The sequence below is a fragment of the Melanotaenia boesemani genome, chromosome 10 (genome assembly GCF_017639745.1).
Source record: "Melanotaenia boesemani isolate fMelBoe1 chromosome 10, fMelBoe1.pri, whole genome shotgun sequence".
NCBI lineage: Eukaryota > Metazoa > Chordata > Actinopteri > Atheriniformes > Melanotaeniidae > Melanotaenia > Melanotaenia boesemani.
In genome coordinates this window covers 13,926,817-13,943,009 of record NC_055691.1, presented here as the reverse complement: position 1 = coordinate 13,943,009, position 16,193 = coordinate 13,926,817, and the positions used below count along the sequence as shown (strand labels likewise).

The window sequence follows — 16,193 nt, the reverse complement described above, 5'->3', positions numbered from 1 at the left end:
TTATTTAGAAGTCAAAATCTACATCTGGTTCTTTTAAGCTGGAATCATGTTTTAATATTGTCTTTCCCCACACTGGAATTTTATTTCTTGCATTTTATCTATTTTATTTAAGCGTCTTTGTTCTGATTTTATTACATTAATTGCATTTCTTTTAATCTTTGTTTTTTTAATGCACTTGTATTGCTTTCTGCACCCTGCTGTAATGTTTTATGTAAAGCACTTTGAATTGTCTTGTAGATGAAATATGCTATACAAATAAATTTGCCTTGCTTGCTTATAACCTGTAGATGCCACCTATTAAGATACCTAAACTTAAATATATTGTATACTTAGAAGAAATCAAATGCACATTAACCAGGAATTCTGATTGCTGATACTGGAGCGACACATTCAGCTGAGTCCTCCAGTTAGCCAGCTGTGTTACAGCTGGATCAACAGAACACATGGTGTGTATTAACAGTAGGCGTGGATCAGAGTTACAGCTTCTACACACACATTTCAGTTTTTAACCGTAAAAACTGGCCTACGTATTTATGTTACGTTTTTGAAGTCAGCAGCACATGAACACAAAGCCATGAACGTTTACAATAATAAACATTTATTCAAAATGACAAAATCAGACACGGAAAACTAAAAGAGTCTTTGATTATTTTCATTATTTAAAACATAATACTCTGCTTCAGTAAATATTTCACTGATAACGAATCATCAACTCATCAGGTTATTAGTTTCTGAAAAGGAAAACCTGCCAATTCCAGATAACTGCAGAGATCCAGGAATTCAGGAGGACGTGGCTCAGAAGGACAGGTTGATGAGTGGAGCGTTGTTCTCTCTTTTATCATCTGGACTCCATTTGATCAGAGGGGAGCTCAGGTCAATCAGCTGCTACAATCAAACAAAGCAGTTAAAAGTATTAGAAATATCAAAAGTTCAACATATACACACTGCTCAAATAAATAAAGAGAACTCTTAAACATCTTAGACCTTGAGAAATGAAACATTCCAGTTAGAAATCGTTCATTAATTACTTAGTGGAATATGTTGAGAACAAAATAACATAAAAAAGATCAATGGAAATCAAAATCATTAACCCATGGAGGTCTGGATTCAGAATTAGAGTTAAAATAAAAGTGGTGACATATGGTGTCTGTCTCACTTCAAGTCAGATGAAATGCAAAAAGATCAGATATGTATCCGATCCAGCACTACATATATGAAAGTGGGCAAAGGTCGAATTTAATTAAGAAGAAAAAAAAAAAGAAAAAAAAAAATCACATATGGTTCACATGTGGACAAAAAGGTTGGATCTGAGTCACTTTTCTGCAGTGTGAACACAGGCTATGATTACATTTCATCTCTTTAATGCAATTTGTGGTTTTCTCTGACCTTTCTAGTTTCTCCCTCTTCTTAATGCCATTTGTTTGCATCACTGTGTTAGTGTTTCTTTTGGTTGCTTTCACCTCACACTTCCATTACGTGTCACACTTATTTACACGTCTGAACACACCAACGGCGCATCTTGATTTCAGACTGTTATATTTCTCTGCTTCAACACATCTGACTCAAATTAATGGATCATTGTGCATAACGTCATAGGCTGTTGGATGCATTTGAGTCAGGACTTTCTCGCTAAAGTTTAATGAGGGGCAAAAAGTTGTCTGTGGCTGTCCACTCATGCACAGAGGTGTTCTGGTTTTAAAAGGAATGAGACATTAGGAAAGGACGACCCCTGCTGGACACTGGCTCCTGATGAAATGGCAGCATCAGAGTCAGAGATGCCAAGCAGGTGGATCCACCTGGGCTCGCACAAAGTAAAAAAAAGCAAACAAAAACACCTGCATACAGCAGATTCTGGTGAGAATAAGACTTTTAATTTGTCCATTAGTTGGTACAGTGTTTAACATGATCCTAATTTTCTGTTCTTTCTCACCTATACCAGCAGTGACCCTCATTTAATATTTAATATCATTCATATATAAAAATCAGGATTTAAAGATAATTATTCAAAGATAAAAAGCTTAACTCTGACTCCAGGTGGAATATCATTGTTTAAAACAGCATTATTAACATGGTCTTGATAAAAGATGGCGGCCGGTTACCTGACTAGTAGTGCAGTTCTTGTTACTGGTGCGGATCAAGTCGGGGGTGTTGGTCAGGTCAATGAGCAACTTCTCCTGAGGCTGTGGTGTTGGAACTGGAAGATCTAGGAGGAGAACCTGAAAAGAGACGAGGCAGACTGTCAGAACAACAGAGATCCATCAGGTTTTCCTGAAAGACTCGACCGGTCAGACTGAAGTGAAGGATGATAATTAACCTCAGCTTTGTGCTGCGGATACAGCAAATACAGAGTATTTCTTTTTAAGAGGATAATTAATGAACACTTTAATTAATGAAACACAATTTCCCATTTTTCTTTGTGGTGTTTATTTACAATTTATGAAATAAACCTGAAACAGATCAAACTGAGAAACAGGTTTCTTCAGAGAACAAGTTAAAGGCAAACACACACAGCGCCTGACTCAGACTGAAGTGCTCTGAGTTGCAAGTATAGAAAAATATAACTCAACTGAACAGAAAAAACAAAAAGAAAACACAAACTTTAAATTCTTTTCTATTTATATGACCCCTGACCTCTCGTGTCTTGCTTGTAGTCACCTCTGTAGCCTCCACTTTGACCAGACTTGTAGTGGGCACAGCCTCGCTCTCCGTCAGGGCTTCATGATCCATGATTTCTGTTTGAGTGGGTTGAGTGGTAAGAGACTCCTTTTCCTCCAGAGAGAAGGGCTGAATGTCAGGGGGATCAACGGGTTGCTCCTCCTTTGTCTCTTTTGGAACTGGGCTGAAGAATAACGATAAATGTTAAGAGCGTGGTGATCTCTCTGCATGTGCTTTAACAGTAGAAGAGTGGTAGTCTGCAGCAGGACTGCCCCCGTCCCACCATTATCCAACAAGAGTTTAAAGTGTCTCACCTATAGCTGTGAGCCTTCCTTGCTGAAGCAGGGGTAGGAGCAGTGTCGGAGTCCATAACTGCTAGGGACCGGATAGTTTGGGCTGTGGGAGCAGGAACGGCCGACATCCTGCGTTTAACTGGGGTAGGGAGGGCAGAGGGGCGACGCGCCTTCACCTCCAGCGACTTACAGCTGCCCACAGAGGGCGTCAGAGGACCAGCAGATGGCTTCTGAGAAAGACTATGGGAAAGATAAAGGCGTTAAAAAGATTAGTTTATTTCTCTGCAATTATAAACTGTTTGTAAACTCTCGTTATCAAACTAAAGCTAAAACAGAGATGGAAGCTTCCCCACAGATGCCACTGTGTTAAAATAAATTCTCTGCCTAGATTTTTTATTATTATTAATATAGTAAATAAAACCTATGAAAATCTGCTGCGGTAGATAAAACTCCAGGAAAGCAATCAGCATATGGACATTATCTGTAGAAAAAATGTATGGTGCTGAAGTGAAACAGAGCAAAATTACTTTTAGTAAAGGGATGGCTATGAGTTTTTCATGTTGGCACTGATTGAGATCCTCGTCATCCGTCATCTGGTACTTTGGTTGTTGCTGTGATACATGTTGGTCTTTTTTTTTCTTTCCTAAAGAAGCTGTAGGAAATTGTTGTGTTTCTGGACAGGTGTAGCAGTTGGTTGTGTGGTGTTAATTTGAAGGGTCACTGCTTCAATCTACAGTATTTTTGTCTCCTCTTTCTTTTCTCTTTCCTTTTATGTCATTATTCTCCTTTTATTTCCATGCCCTCCCGCAAGATTACATAAATCCCATAATTGAAAATAAATAAATTAAAGCCGCAAGCGGCATCCATCGGGTCCAAGTCTCGTGGCCCCCGCCACCCATCTCATACTCCTTTTGCTAGCATGTTAGCTAACGTGCTAACATGCTATGTAACATGGTAAAATGTCTAGCTGAGAATCTGAAATTTTGATATACCTAGTTAGCATTTTTTGCTAGCATGCTAATATGCTAGCTAACATGCTATATTGCCATGGCAACGGGTGTGTAATGTGTTAAGGACCCAACAAGTATGAATACTGTCAACTTTGGTGCAGAGCCCATGTATTTCTATGCAGATATGAGCAAACCATGTTTCATGGCGAGAAGGCGTTTTTCCGTCGGTTGCCACGGTAACATGCTTTGTCCTATTAGAAAGATTTAATTAGTGCTTGGTCCCCAACTTGTCAGGAAGCTTCCCACCAAGTTTGGAGTCACTCACATGAATCCCCTCAGACTAGTTCGTTCAAATATGTTGCGTATAAAGTGAAAAAAATGGAAAAAAAATGGATGTAAACTTCAAGATGGCGGGCACCCCGTTGCCATGGCAACAGGTGTTTGACTTTTTTGCTTGATTTGGGGTGTTACATGTGTGTGCCGAATTTCGTCTTCATATGTCGAAGTAGACGTTCGGGACCCCATTCATTTTGGAATTTTTTTTTGTGTCTAGGTGGCACTGTTGAGCCATTTTTTAATTAAAGTCTATGCGGACTTGATGTGTGTGCCAAATTTCACAACTTTTCATGGGTGTTTAGGGGGTCATATTTGCCCTTAAAGTTCTTAGAAAAATAATAATAAACGTTTCAACAACAATAGGGTCCTTCCATACTTCATATGGCTCAGACCCTAATAATTTGATCATCAAGAGGAGCCTTATACCCATAAAGGTCCCCTTGGCAAAAGCAAATGTGTTTGGCACAACACAGCAGTCAGACAATCATTCTGCTGCTACCATGCTGGACAGAACAAGTTAAAAAAAACAAAAAAAAAACAGATCCTTCAAGTGTAATAAGTCTATATGTAAATGACTTTTCTTCCACATATGTTAATTTTTTCTGGAGAAATGCTTTGAACAACGTATACCATCATTTACCCATGGTAAGACAGTAAAACTGGTTCTAATCTTGCTTTAAAAGGACAAAAATTATCTAAAACAGAAAGGCAATGCTCATTAACATAATCTGTTAGAATATTTACATCATTAAAATGGGATAAAATGAATTAAAAACATCAGAAAACATGCTAGAGTAAAGAAATTTAAGAAGTGAGAACAGACCTCATGGTGGGCTGAAGACTCACACAGTTATAGATAAATTAAAAACAATGGTGGAAGTCAGAAATAAAAATGTCCTCAGAACAAAGAATTAATGTTTAAATACAAAGTAAAAAAAATAAGGTCAAAAGTGTGTTACTTGGTGCAATTTGAGCTGGACACATGCTGGATAAAAATAAAAAGACAGCCGAGGCTGGCCGATAAAAGAGTACGCTCTCGGACACAGTTCTGTAAGACAGGAACTTTGGAGGGAAACTGTTCTCAAAGGACATTGGAAGATGTCATTTTGTCAGTAAATGCGGTTTTATTCTGGTGGATATAAATTTTGGAGGACAGACAGTAAATATAAGACAGGAATAATAATGCTATATAATAATAATAATGCTTCTGGTTCAGGGAACCTTGGTTGGAGGTCGATGAAACTAGAAGTTTGGTGCTTTCAGCAGAGATGTTTGTCCGTGTACATGCTGCTGGGTAAAACCGGAGGAGCCATAATTTGTGTTCACATATTTTTTACAGACTTTGTTGGCCAGCTACTTTCTTTGTTGTCTTAACTGTGTTTGGTGGTCATAGTAATAGGTTTAATGAGCTTTTAGGTGAGACTGATCAGCATCAATGTTGACCAAAGATTTTCATTTATGTGGACGTTTAAAGAAATTCAAGAAAAGTGATATAATGGTGAAAAAGTGTACAGGTGGAGGGACATCATCTACCTGTCTGTGCTGCCAGCTGACATGAGCCTCTTTGGCTTCAAAACCTTTGAAACATCTGAAAAAAGTAGAAAAAAAAAACAGCATTATACACAGATGCATCAGTAAAATCAAGCAGAAACCTATATCGTGTTCGAGGGCTCCCACCTTTTGCTTGGCGAACTCCTTTTCCTGCTGTGCTGGGTGTTGGAAGGAGTAGAGCCTCAGGTTTAGGTTTAGCCTTCAGTCCACTCTGCTGCTGGACTGGTGCTGCGGTGGGAACGGAGGCAGTCCTCTCCACGACTCTCTTTGTGGGAGTTGGTTGAAGGGGCGTGGCCTCAATTCTCCTCAGTGGCGTGCACTTACTGGATTTGAGCCGCTCCGTTTCAGGCAGCTTCTTGGCTTGAATGGACAGCGAGCGTCGAGCTGTAATGGAGGACGCCGTCTCTGTGGAGGCGTAGACGGTGGAGCGGCGAGTTCTGCTGGGATTGGCTGGTCTGCTAACACTGCTGGGGGCGGGTCCAGTGGAGGTGCTCAGACTCCGATTAAGAGAGGAGTTCATGTTACCTGAATGTAGACAGAACACCTGAATTAATGTAGGTTATGACTGGATAATGGCAGCAGGAATGGAAACCGAGTTACCTCCTGATTCACAGCTATCACAAGCCAGCTCTGCAGTTAACAGTTAACTGGTTAGTAGCTCTTTGCCAGTCAGATGAAATCGGTCTGCTGCTCAGTTATCAGTCTGCAGAGTGTAAAATCAGAGAAACCAAAGTTCTCTTTGTTGTTGCATAGTAGCAGCAAACTCCCTAGAAGTTCAATGATGTTTCATTTCTCTCCGTTTCATCTCCTTCAGTTTATTTCTCCATCACAGTATCAGACACTCAGAATGGGAACATGTAGGCATCATTCAGTTTATCAGAATATTTCCTCACAAATTTTCTTTTTAAATTTCCCTTTGGGACAAATAAAAGTATTTATCATTTAATTTCATTCATTCATTTATACGCTCACAGAAGCTCTGCTGGTTTATTCCCTCCTGTTGAAGTCTTCTGAACAGAGGGAAGCCCAACTGTGGGCTTATTGATGGCCAGTCTTTATATTCTTCCAACATGTGAATGAAAACTGCTTGACTTTATGCAGTCTGACCTTTCAGAGCCTTGTGGCTTATTTCCTGCTTTCCCGGTCCTAACCTGAACTCATTTCCAGGTTAGTACTGGGAGATTTGTTTTGCCTACAAATCTGGGAGTTTTTTTTTTTAGCTAAACCTGTTTGTTTCCTGTAAAATCAACATTAAAAACATGCTTTATAAAACAGATCATTGGAATTGTAAAAACTTTCAAATTGTGGAAAATGATAGGACATCACTTAATTTTCCAGATTACTTTGTTCTAGTCAAGTCTTAAAAATGGTTGTCCAAACATTGTGGATGTTTTGTTTAGATTACTCTTTTGTGAAATAGGCTAATTGAGGGCTAGATTGGGTTTGTACTTTTGATTCTTTGTAATTACAGCAGCATGCACAATAACACATGTAAAAGGACATCTGTGCTTCTTCATTTTGGTCAGGGCCAAAATTTCCACAACAAATGGAAACCACAGAGCAGTCTGCAACTACTGCCGTGCTCCAGTCTGGTTCCATAAAGGCTCCAGGTAAGTACAGATTTATAATCCGTCTTTCATTTAGTTGACCATGACATGTATTTACAATGAAAACTGTGACAAACATTATACTTTACTCACCACTTGAAATATTTGATACATTATCTTATACTCTCTATGAAATACAATGACAATCTAAACACACCGTTTCTCATTTGCTTGTGCAAGGCTCAGTCATGAACCTTGAGGTCATGTGAAAGCAAAGAAACCTTGGAGTTTACACACTATATAAATGGCTCAGCGTCCCAGGATGCTGGACTGATGAGGATATTTTGAGTAAATACAACAAACAAGCATTTTTAAATTAAACTATATTGTGGTACAGTTGATAGCAGCTGAAACAGCTGTACCGTTATATGTTTGCTATATTAGACCTGATTTACATCAGGTGGTTTCACCTGCCCTAACAAGTGTGACAAAATAATTAAGAAAATAAATACATACATAAAAATATAAGTATATTAATAGAATTATTATTTTACTAAGCCAAAATTTCCTTAAGTGAAAATAAAAACCTTTGTTTAATTTAACGGTTTTATCAACCTTTGCATACCTGCACATTAAAGAGGTAAATAAATGTTAAATAAAAAGAGAAAATAAAATAAGATACAATATAATAAGAAAACAAATTATGATAAAGTAAAATAAGAAAATAAAATGAGATTAAATTAGATTAAAATAAATAAATAAAATCTGTTTGATTGGTGTAAAGCTTTCCTTGGCCAGCGTACCTTTAGCAGGGGACAGAGAGATGCTGGAGTTGAAGCTGGACACAGACGATGAAGACGAGGACGTGTTCTTCCTGTCAGTCACCCTCCTGTTCTGAAGGGGCGGAGCTTTAATTCCTGAAAGGCTCCTCACTCCAACACTCTGTTGGATTAAAAGATAACGTCCGCACTGTCAGGGGGATTATGATGGAGGAATCACAGCTAGCATACTGATACAAACCAGACTAAAGTAAACGTTTCTTTCAGGGTAGAAGTAATAAATCCACATTATGAGCTATGAAATCAGTTGGATGTTAAACATCATGAAAAACTGGCAGCATTTTGGTGATGTGCCAACGCAGTTCGTGAAACCAGTTTGCAGTTTACCATAGATCTGGTGTGTATTAAAGCTCATGTCAGTTTCAGGCCCTCAGTGTGAGAAGCTCTTCACATGACTGTAGACAGTAATGGATTTAAAGTACTTAAGAAAGAAAAAAGCTCTCGTTTTTAGAGGAAGATCAAGTCTGTGGGTTGGAACAACTAAAAGACTCTGTTGTCTGTTGTCTACTAGCTATTTTGGAAAACAGCAAATTTATAATCCAACTCCAGTTTTTATATGAAAAGTCCAGAAATCTTATTTTTAAAGGGGCAGAGATTCTACTTCACATAAGTGACATGTTGGTGGTGTAGGACAGATGTGTTACCTTGGTGGGTGGAGCCAGCGGGCGTTTTCCCAACAGGCTGGAGTTAAGGGAAGAGTCACTGATGTCAGAGGCCACGCTTGCCGAGTCGGACAGTAAATCCTCACAGGACTTTGCTCTGCTGGAGGGACGAGAGGACAGACTCTTCCTCACAATGCCAGATGTCTGGAGGATGAAGTGTGGAAAAGTAAAATCAACATTTCTTTCTTGGTTTTTAATATAACAAATGCTGTTTCGCTTGTAAAACTATTTGAAATAAATATCTTCATACTTTACTCGGTGGCTGCAGTCTGGCTTTGTTGACTCTGCTCTTGCTGGTTGAGCAGGAAACTGTTGGAGCGACCGGTTTGCTCGGCAGCACGGCGGCAACACCTAGCGTAGATTTCCCTCGGAGTGACGTCCTTGGCTGAACCCTGGCTCCAGCCACAGGGCTGGAGGTACTGAGTCTGGCCGTGACTGTGGGGCGGGTGGATGAAGCCGTGCTGGGTCTGCTCCCCCTCAGCAGCTGGCGCTGGATAGCAGGAGGCAGCTGTCTCATGGGACTGTCCTGCACGCAAAAGGTTTGTCTTTTGATGGGGCTGAGTGCACTGGCGGTCTGACCCAGCATACCCTGTTTGGCTTCAGTGTCGTGGACAAACTCCTCTTGTGGGTAGTCAGTGAGGGTGTGGGCGGTGTTGGCATCTTTGCTGTGTGACTCTCCATTCAGCAACTGACTGGCTAGTCTGTGAGCTTCCTGACACACAGATTCCAGCTGATCTCCAGTCAAAGGGCTCCAGCTCACCCGCACACCACCACAACGTTCTTCAAGCTGAGACGCTACATTAGCAGAAACACATTTTTCCTCATGGCTGACTGGACCCACAAACACCTCATCTTCATCTTCATCACCTTTGGAGCTGCAAAAACAGAAACATCACTGATATCATGACTGAGAGGAACACAAACACATAAAAATAAAACTACTCTGTTGTACAACCTTTTGAACTAGTTGTTGCAATGAATATATTTCTGTAACTCATAATGAGACTTGTGCACATGTCCACAGATATTCTGACTCCTCATGAGCCATATGCTCCAGCTGCCTCGGGTTTTAAGTTTTTCTTTTTCTCCAACTCCTTCCACAGGTGTTCCACAGGATTTAGACCAAGATTCCCAAAACGCCACTTTAAAATAGACCAACGTTTTGCTCTTAGTAATTCTTGGCTGTTTATAGATGTCTGTTTGGGTTTTTAACCAGCTGCGGGTTAACATGGACACTTTCTGACACAGCTCATGTGACTCCAGAGAGCTCTGATAGTACTGAGACTTCATTGTAACTTGCAAAGATTCAAAACACCCTGTGTTAGAAGCACAGACAATTCTTTGTCCGGGTAATTGACCATTGTGGGGTTTTCATTCTTATGGTTGTTTTTTGCTAGAAGACTTGAAAACAAACATGAGCTCCATGCACACACCAGACTTAAAAAAAAAATTAATATAAATAAATACTGCCAGTTCAACTTACAGAGGCAAAATATTATTCCATGAATACACCACTTTTATTTAACACAATCCAAAGTTATTTGGAAGCTACAGCACTTACTGATGAACAACATGTTTTCCATGTTCCTAAGTTTTATCAAATCTGACAAAGTGGGTTCAAAATATGATGTTGCAACAAATGAACTTTGAGTCTGATGAACCTGAGAGACATAAAAGCAGACAAACACCTGCATGACCACAAGAACTGTATTTGAGAATACCAGCTGCGCCAGCACACTAGTCAACCGTCATCAATATGGATATTAAAGCTGTCTGATCAATTACACATTAAATAACACATACAGCGTGGCATAATAAAAAAATAATTACTTTTGAGGTGAATAATTGTCATGTTTTGGTAAACAACCACGCGTGTTTTACCTGGCAGGTGAAAGGGAAACATCGAAGTCAAACTTCTCGTCTTGCAGAAAGAACATATCTGCACAGGAAAATAAATTACACAAGCATGGTTAACAGAAACATGGCAATGTATAAATGCTAAATGGAGCTAAATAAATTTACCACGCTTGGCTTGTGAATCCATCCCGGAATTTGCTCCTCTCTCTGGGAAGAAATAGACCGATCCAGATCAGATCTGCAACGATAAACGGACTCTTACATCAAATTATAATAACAACACTTATCAACAGTCTGAATTTGACGTTACACCCAGAAGAAATGTTACCCTGGCGATGTCTTTATACATCATGCTAGCTACACGTTAGCCTACTAGCACATTATAGTTCCAGCTACGTCAGACAGTAACAGACACGAGTTCTAAACAAATTATGTTACTCCAACAACTAACAAGATTGAAACTATGTTACAGTCTAATAAACTTAATGGCACGAACCTTGAGTTCTTCTGAACACTATTTTCGCCCCTGCATTCAAACCGTAAAAACCTTGCAAACAATTCAAATCTGCTGCGGTGATGGTCATGTGACCAAGACGCAATCAGCTATTGGTTGAAAGTATAATACGTCATAAACATTGGTCGATTTATGGGACTTGTAGTCCAAATCAAGTCTAGCTTTTTGTTTTATTTTTAGCACTTTTGCTTTGTCTACAAGTTTACTGAAGCTCATGGTTGTGTTACCTGACAGGCAATTAATTGGGAGCATGTTTGTATAAAAATGAAATATGGTATTATAAAAAATCTAAATATTCAATACTCCATTGAAGAGTCTGGGGTTGACATGTCCATCTTATATCTACTTTCTGTTTACTGTCACTGTACACACCAAGTCCTTGGCACAAAACAATTAAAAGAAAAACTTAAGTTAATCAGTCAGTTTATGCAATTTATGTAATTTAAAATCATTGTGTGTTTACAAAATGAAAACAAGCTCTTGTGAAGCTTCTTGTATCTATCTTGTATTAAATAAAATTTTATTTATAGATGCTTTTCATGCGCAAAGTGCTTTACATAATTAAAGCAAATTATGCATATTAAAAACAAAATTTAAAAGCCTTCACTCACCAAAATATATAACAGGAAATTAAAATACACCTCATGGTAGTGTCTTTCACACACAATCACACAGATGCACTCACATACAAACAAAGCCCATACCCCATCCTGTACAAACATGAATTTCCATCTCTAGTTACTGTCTCTTAACTTAATGTAAATATAAAAATATCAATAGAATGAAAACATCTGGCTTGACACTACTGTGAGGAAACAGTATCTCGAAGCCAGCCCACCAATGACCACAGAGGGCGCCACCACAGGAACCACCCAGATCAGGGCAGGCCGGGGTCCACACCACAGCCACAGGGCTGCAGTGCAGGACCCCCAGCCACTCAGACAAGGCCAGTCAAAGTGGCAACAAAGCCAAATAGAGGAGGTAGAGCTACCGGTGTGGAGGATCCCCAGGAGGAAACAATGGCGTTAAAAAGTAAAAAAAAAACAAAAACAAAACAAAACAAAAAAAAAAAACAAAGATTAAATAAACTTATAAACAATGGCTGTGTCCGAATGTCCACCCTATTCCCTAACCCCTCGTTCACTACATAGGGCTGCACTACATAGCACACTACATAGTGCACTCATTCGCTTGGCGATTCGGACACGAAGCTGCCTATTTTTTTCGTCGCCTCAAATCAAGTGACTACCGCCATCACCACGGCAACCACAACCCGCGTCAAGATGTCATTCCAAATCCAATCCAAAGTTGTGTATAAATATTTTTATTTTTATTCCCTATGTTGTATTTTATTTTTTGTTTGTTTGCTTACAGGTAATTTCGCGCAGCTCAATTTTTTCGCCTCCTTGCGGCATGTTGAGCTTCTGCCCGCAATGCATTGTGGTCTATATTGGCCTGTCTAGTGACCATCGATGCTCACTACTTTTCAAGATGCATTGTGGGTAATTTTGAGTGCCCTACTTTTTTCTCTCTGGACATTCGGACACCCCTACAAAATGGCGTGACCCCTATATAGGGCACTAGGGGGTAGGGTGCACATTCGGACACAGCCAATGAGAACTGGTTAGAGCAACAAGAATAAAAATACAGACAAGGACTTCAGGAAAATGATAAAATAAAATAAAATAAAATAAAATAAAATAAAATAAAATAAAATAAAATAAAATAAAATAAAATAAAATAAAGACTTTGTTCTTGGATAAAATAAAACAATAAAACAGAGAGCCACATAAATAGGTGGTATTTAAAATAAATAGAAAAATATATGATTAAATAAGTGAAATTCTAAACAAAACTCAAATAAATTAAGCTATAAGCTAAGCTAACGAGAAAGGTCTTGAGCCTGTTTTTAAAAACAGCAACAGTCTCTGCAGCCCTGAGGTTCTCTGGCAGGCTGTTCCACAGTCGAGGCCTGTAGTGGTGGAACGAGGCCTTGCCATGTGTCTTGGTTCTGACTTTGGGAACAACTAAGAGGTCGGTAACAAAGGATCTCAGGGGCCGCAAGGGTTCATAATTTAAAAGCAGGTCAGATAAATGGTCCAAGACCATTAAGACTTTTATAAACAACTAAAAGAACCTTAAAATCAATCCTGAAATGTATGGGGAGCCAATGCAGCGATTTTAAAACTGGTGTAATGTGTTCCTCTGGTCCTGGTTATAGTAGAGTTACTTGAAACACATATCACTTTTTAAAACAGTTTTGTAAAGTAAAAAACATCAAATTTTGATGACTGATTTGTTTTTTAATGCAGTTTTTGGAAAAACTAGTAAGATTACCATTTTTTGTGTTAAAGGTCTTAACAGCAACAATGGATTCACCAGCTGAACTATGTTTATGAGGCAAACATTATTGGGTTCACACTGTGTGCAGCTAAATAAAAGTCAAAGTTAAAGTGATAGTCACTGCTCTCCTGTTTGCATTCTGATGTATTTTTCATTACATCACAACTTTTCTTGATTTGGGGTTGTAATGTTTGAATGTACAGCAAAATAACTTTTGTTTGAGAGAAAAGCTCATTCCTGCACGTTGCCCACGTCCACCGATGGAGAAGTCTACATCACCTACAACATTTCCAGCTTTTACTGTAAGTAAAAAACACTTTTCTCTGAACATGTTTGAGAAAAGTTACAGCATATCTTCTAAAATATGTTAACATGAAAGTGTATTTATCATTTTTGTATAGTAGCTGTTTCGAGCTGTTTATCTTCTATGTTTCTCCAGCTCATCCTCATTGAGCATGGTCTAACATCCTTCCATGATGTCTTCTTGTATTTGTTTAGTCAAACACACCAACCAGACAGATTACCTGAAAATCCAGACCTTGAAAGGGTAAACATGATCCATTCCAGTTTATTTTTGTTCCTTTGTTGTTCTGTCATCACCGAGAAAAAAATGTATGAATAATTCTAGTTGACCTTTCATAATAATACTAAAATAAAAAGCATTTTGATGTTGCAGCTTCTCTTTGGTTATGTGTAAGCAACCAAAGACTTTGGTTAAGGTTTCTGAAAGATCGTGGTTTTAGTGTCATTCTTAATGAATGTTACAGATGTTACTCCTGTATTGGTCACCAAGGCAACAGGCTGGATCTGTCCTTGCAGTGCAGTGGTTGTGTTTACCACAGCACCGTCCAGCATGAGGTGCTCCACCCTCTGGGTTTCCACCATGAGTAAAACCATCAGGCTGTGACGATTACATTCACATTGTGAAGGAGAACATCCTTTCTGGTTAGTTTGTCTTTGTCTGTACCATTCCAGTTCAACTTTAATGAAGTCAACACACTGCATCAGGGTACTGCCAACCACTATGGCTCTATGCATTACAGCAAGTATGTAAAACAGCAGCAGGTCTGTTTAACAATTATGTACACAGACTCGTCAAACATGCTCCCACTTAATTTTACTAAGAAGGATGGAGATTGTTGATGACATCCAGTAAAGCAAAGCTAACCAGCCACTGATGATGGCCTCCCTACTACTCCATCTCTTAACCCACTCTTTATGGCTGTGGTTCTCAAACTGGAGGGCAGGCCCCCCAGGGGGGTCCAGAGTTGTGACAGGGCTTTATGGTTTCAGGTTCTTTTACTCCATGAACGACAAGTTCACCATGGTGGCTGTCCCTGATCCTAACGTGGAGTTTGGCAGGGCCGCTCAGATGAGCTAAAGGAACATTACTACTGTATGTTCAACAAGCTGTACAAATGTTACGTTTTCTGAGTTAATATTTTAACCACAGTCTACTTTTGTGATCCTAATAACTTAACTAAAGAATTTCCTGGTGCATTTTCCCTCCCTTCTCAATTTAAAGATAAATCTTCCACATGCCTCACATATACAGTTAAGCTAAAAAATGTATTCATACCTGGCTTGAAGTAACATTTTACTATTTACTTATTTTTTCAAGTTTTTTTCTTTGTTATGATTGAAAAAGACACATTTATCTCCTAAAAGACAAGACACATACCAGGGGCATCACTGTTAAAAAAAATAATTTTTAACAATAACAATGAAAAGGTATGCCCAACATTATTCACACCCTTCTCAATAATCAATGGAAAAGCCTTTATTAGCTTTTATTTATTTAATTTATTGTGGTAATTTGATTTTGTGTGCAGCACTTTGTGCTATATAAATAAAGTGATTGATTTTATAGCAGTCAGAAACTGACCATCTATTTTTGTGGGAAGTCATGGTTGCTTCCTCCACAGATTCATTTCGGGCTAAACATTCATTTTTTGCTGTTTAACAATTTCATCACCACTTCTGCTGTGTGTTTTTGACCTGATGTCTTTCTTTTTTCATAATGAAATTTATTTGGATTAGGTTGCCTGGAACATTGGCTGAAAAACACAAAGCATTATGTTCCCACCACCGTGTTTGAGTAGGGGGATGTTGTACTTAGTTGATTGCTTCGCCTGCTGAAGCCATCATTGCGGTCAAACTAATTTTTGTTTCAGCAAAATAGAAGACATGGAGGCTTCTATTTTGTCCAGATAAAAAATTTTAAACAGGCCAAGTGGTCTTTTATGTGCCTTACTTGAAGAAGTGGTGTCCTTTTTTGTCTGTATCTGTGGAATTGTGCAGTTTGCTATGCAGAGTCTGTTGAACTGTCTGACTTGAGATGTTCCCACCAACATGGCCCAGATTCTTTACACTTACCTTGACGGTGACTCCTGGATTCTTGTTCACCTCTCATACCATCAGTTTGACAGTGCAAGTGTCACTTAAGTTCCTACCACATCCTACAAAATTTTACATTGTGGAACATCCTGTATTTCATAAATAATACTGAGGCTGCTGGAACTTTGTAGCACTTTCCTGAGTTGTGGGCAGCCACAGGTTTTCATTGAGCTCTTGTGGTTCTGTCACGAGTTGCCACAAACCAATGACATAGAGCAGCTTTTCATCTTATAAGCTGATAAAAAAACA

General features: G+C 38.9%; 1 protein-coding gene and 1 pseudogene across 3 annotated transcripts; one reads left to right on the top strand and one right to left on the bottom strand.

Annotated features, from left to right (window-relative positions):
* Positions 1-577: 577 nt before the first annotated feature.
* On the bottom strand, positions 578-11,277 carry gtse1 (G-2 and S-phase expressed 1). 3 transcript variants are annotated; one of them, XM_041996163.1, is made up of 12 exons: positions 11,187-11,277; positions 10,856-10,928; positions 10,715-10,772; positions 9,084-9,708; positions 8,816-8,977; positions 8,136-8,274; positions 5,912-6,310; positions 5,768-5,822; positions 2,970-3,188; positions 2,632-2,839; positions 2,100-2,216; positions 578-885 (listed from the first exon to the last, which is right to left on the bottom strand). In XM_041996163.1, exons 2-12 carry the CDS (start codon positions 10,875-10,877, stop codon positions 796-798), a joined length of 2,094 nt encoding a protein of 697 aa, XP_041852097.1. In that variant the 5' UTR covers positions 10,878-10,928; positions 11,187-11,277; the 3' UTR covers positions 578-795. The 3 variants fall into 3 exon arrangements, with proteins under 3 accessions (XP_041852097.1, XP_041852098.1, XP_041852099.1); XM_041996164.1 differs by having other exon boundaries at positions 578-882; XM_041996165.1 differs by having other exon boundaries at positions 2,656-2,839.
* Positions 11,278-13,807: 2,530 nt separating this feature from the next.
* LOC121647535 lies at positions 13,808-15,884 on the top strand (annotated as a pseudogene).
* The last annotated feature ends 309 nt before the right edge of the window (positions 15,885-16,193 follow it).

Bases quoted from the DNA above. Each gene is read 5' to 3' on its own strand.
- gtse1 (XM_041996163.1), bottom strand. From the start codon at position 10,877: ATGGATTCACAAGCCAAGCGTG. The intron at 8,978-9,083 runs GTATGAAGATAT...TTCATCCTCCAG, and splicing joins GACTGCAGCCACCGAGTAAA to ACATCTGGCATTGTGAGGAA. The intron at 2,217-2,631 runs GTCAGGGGTCAT...GTCTCTTTTCAG, and splicing joins CTACAAGCAAGACACGAGAG to GTTCTCCTCCTAGATCTTCC.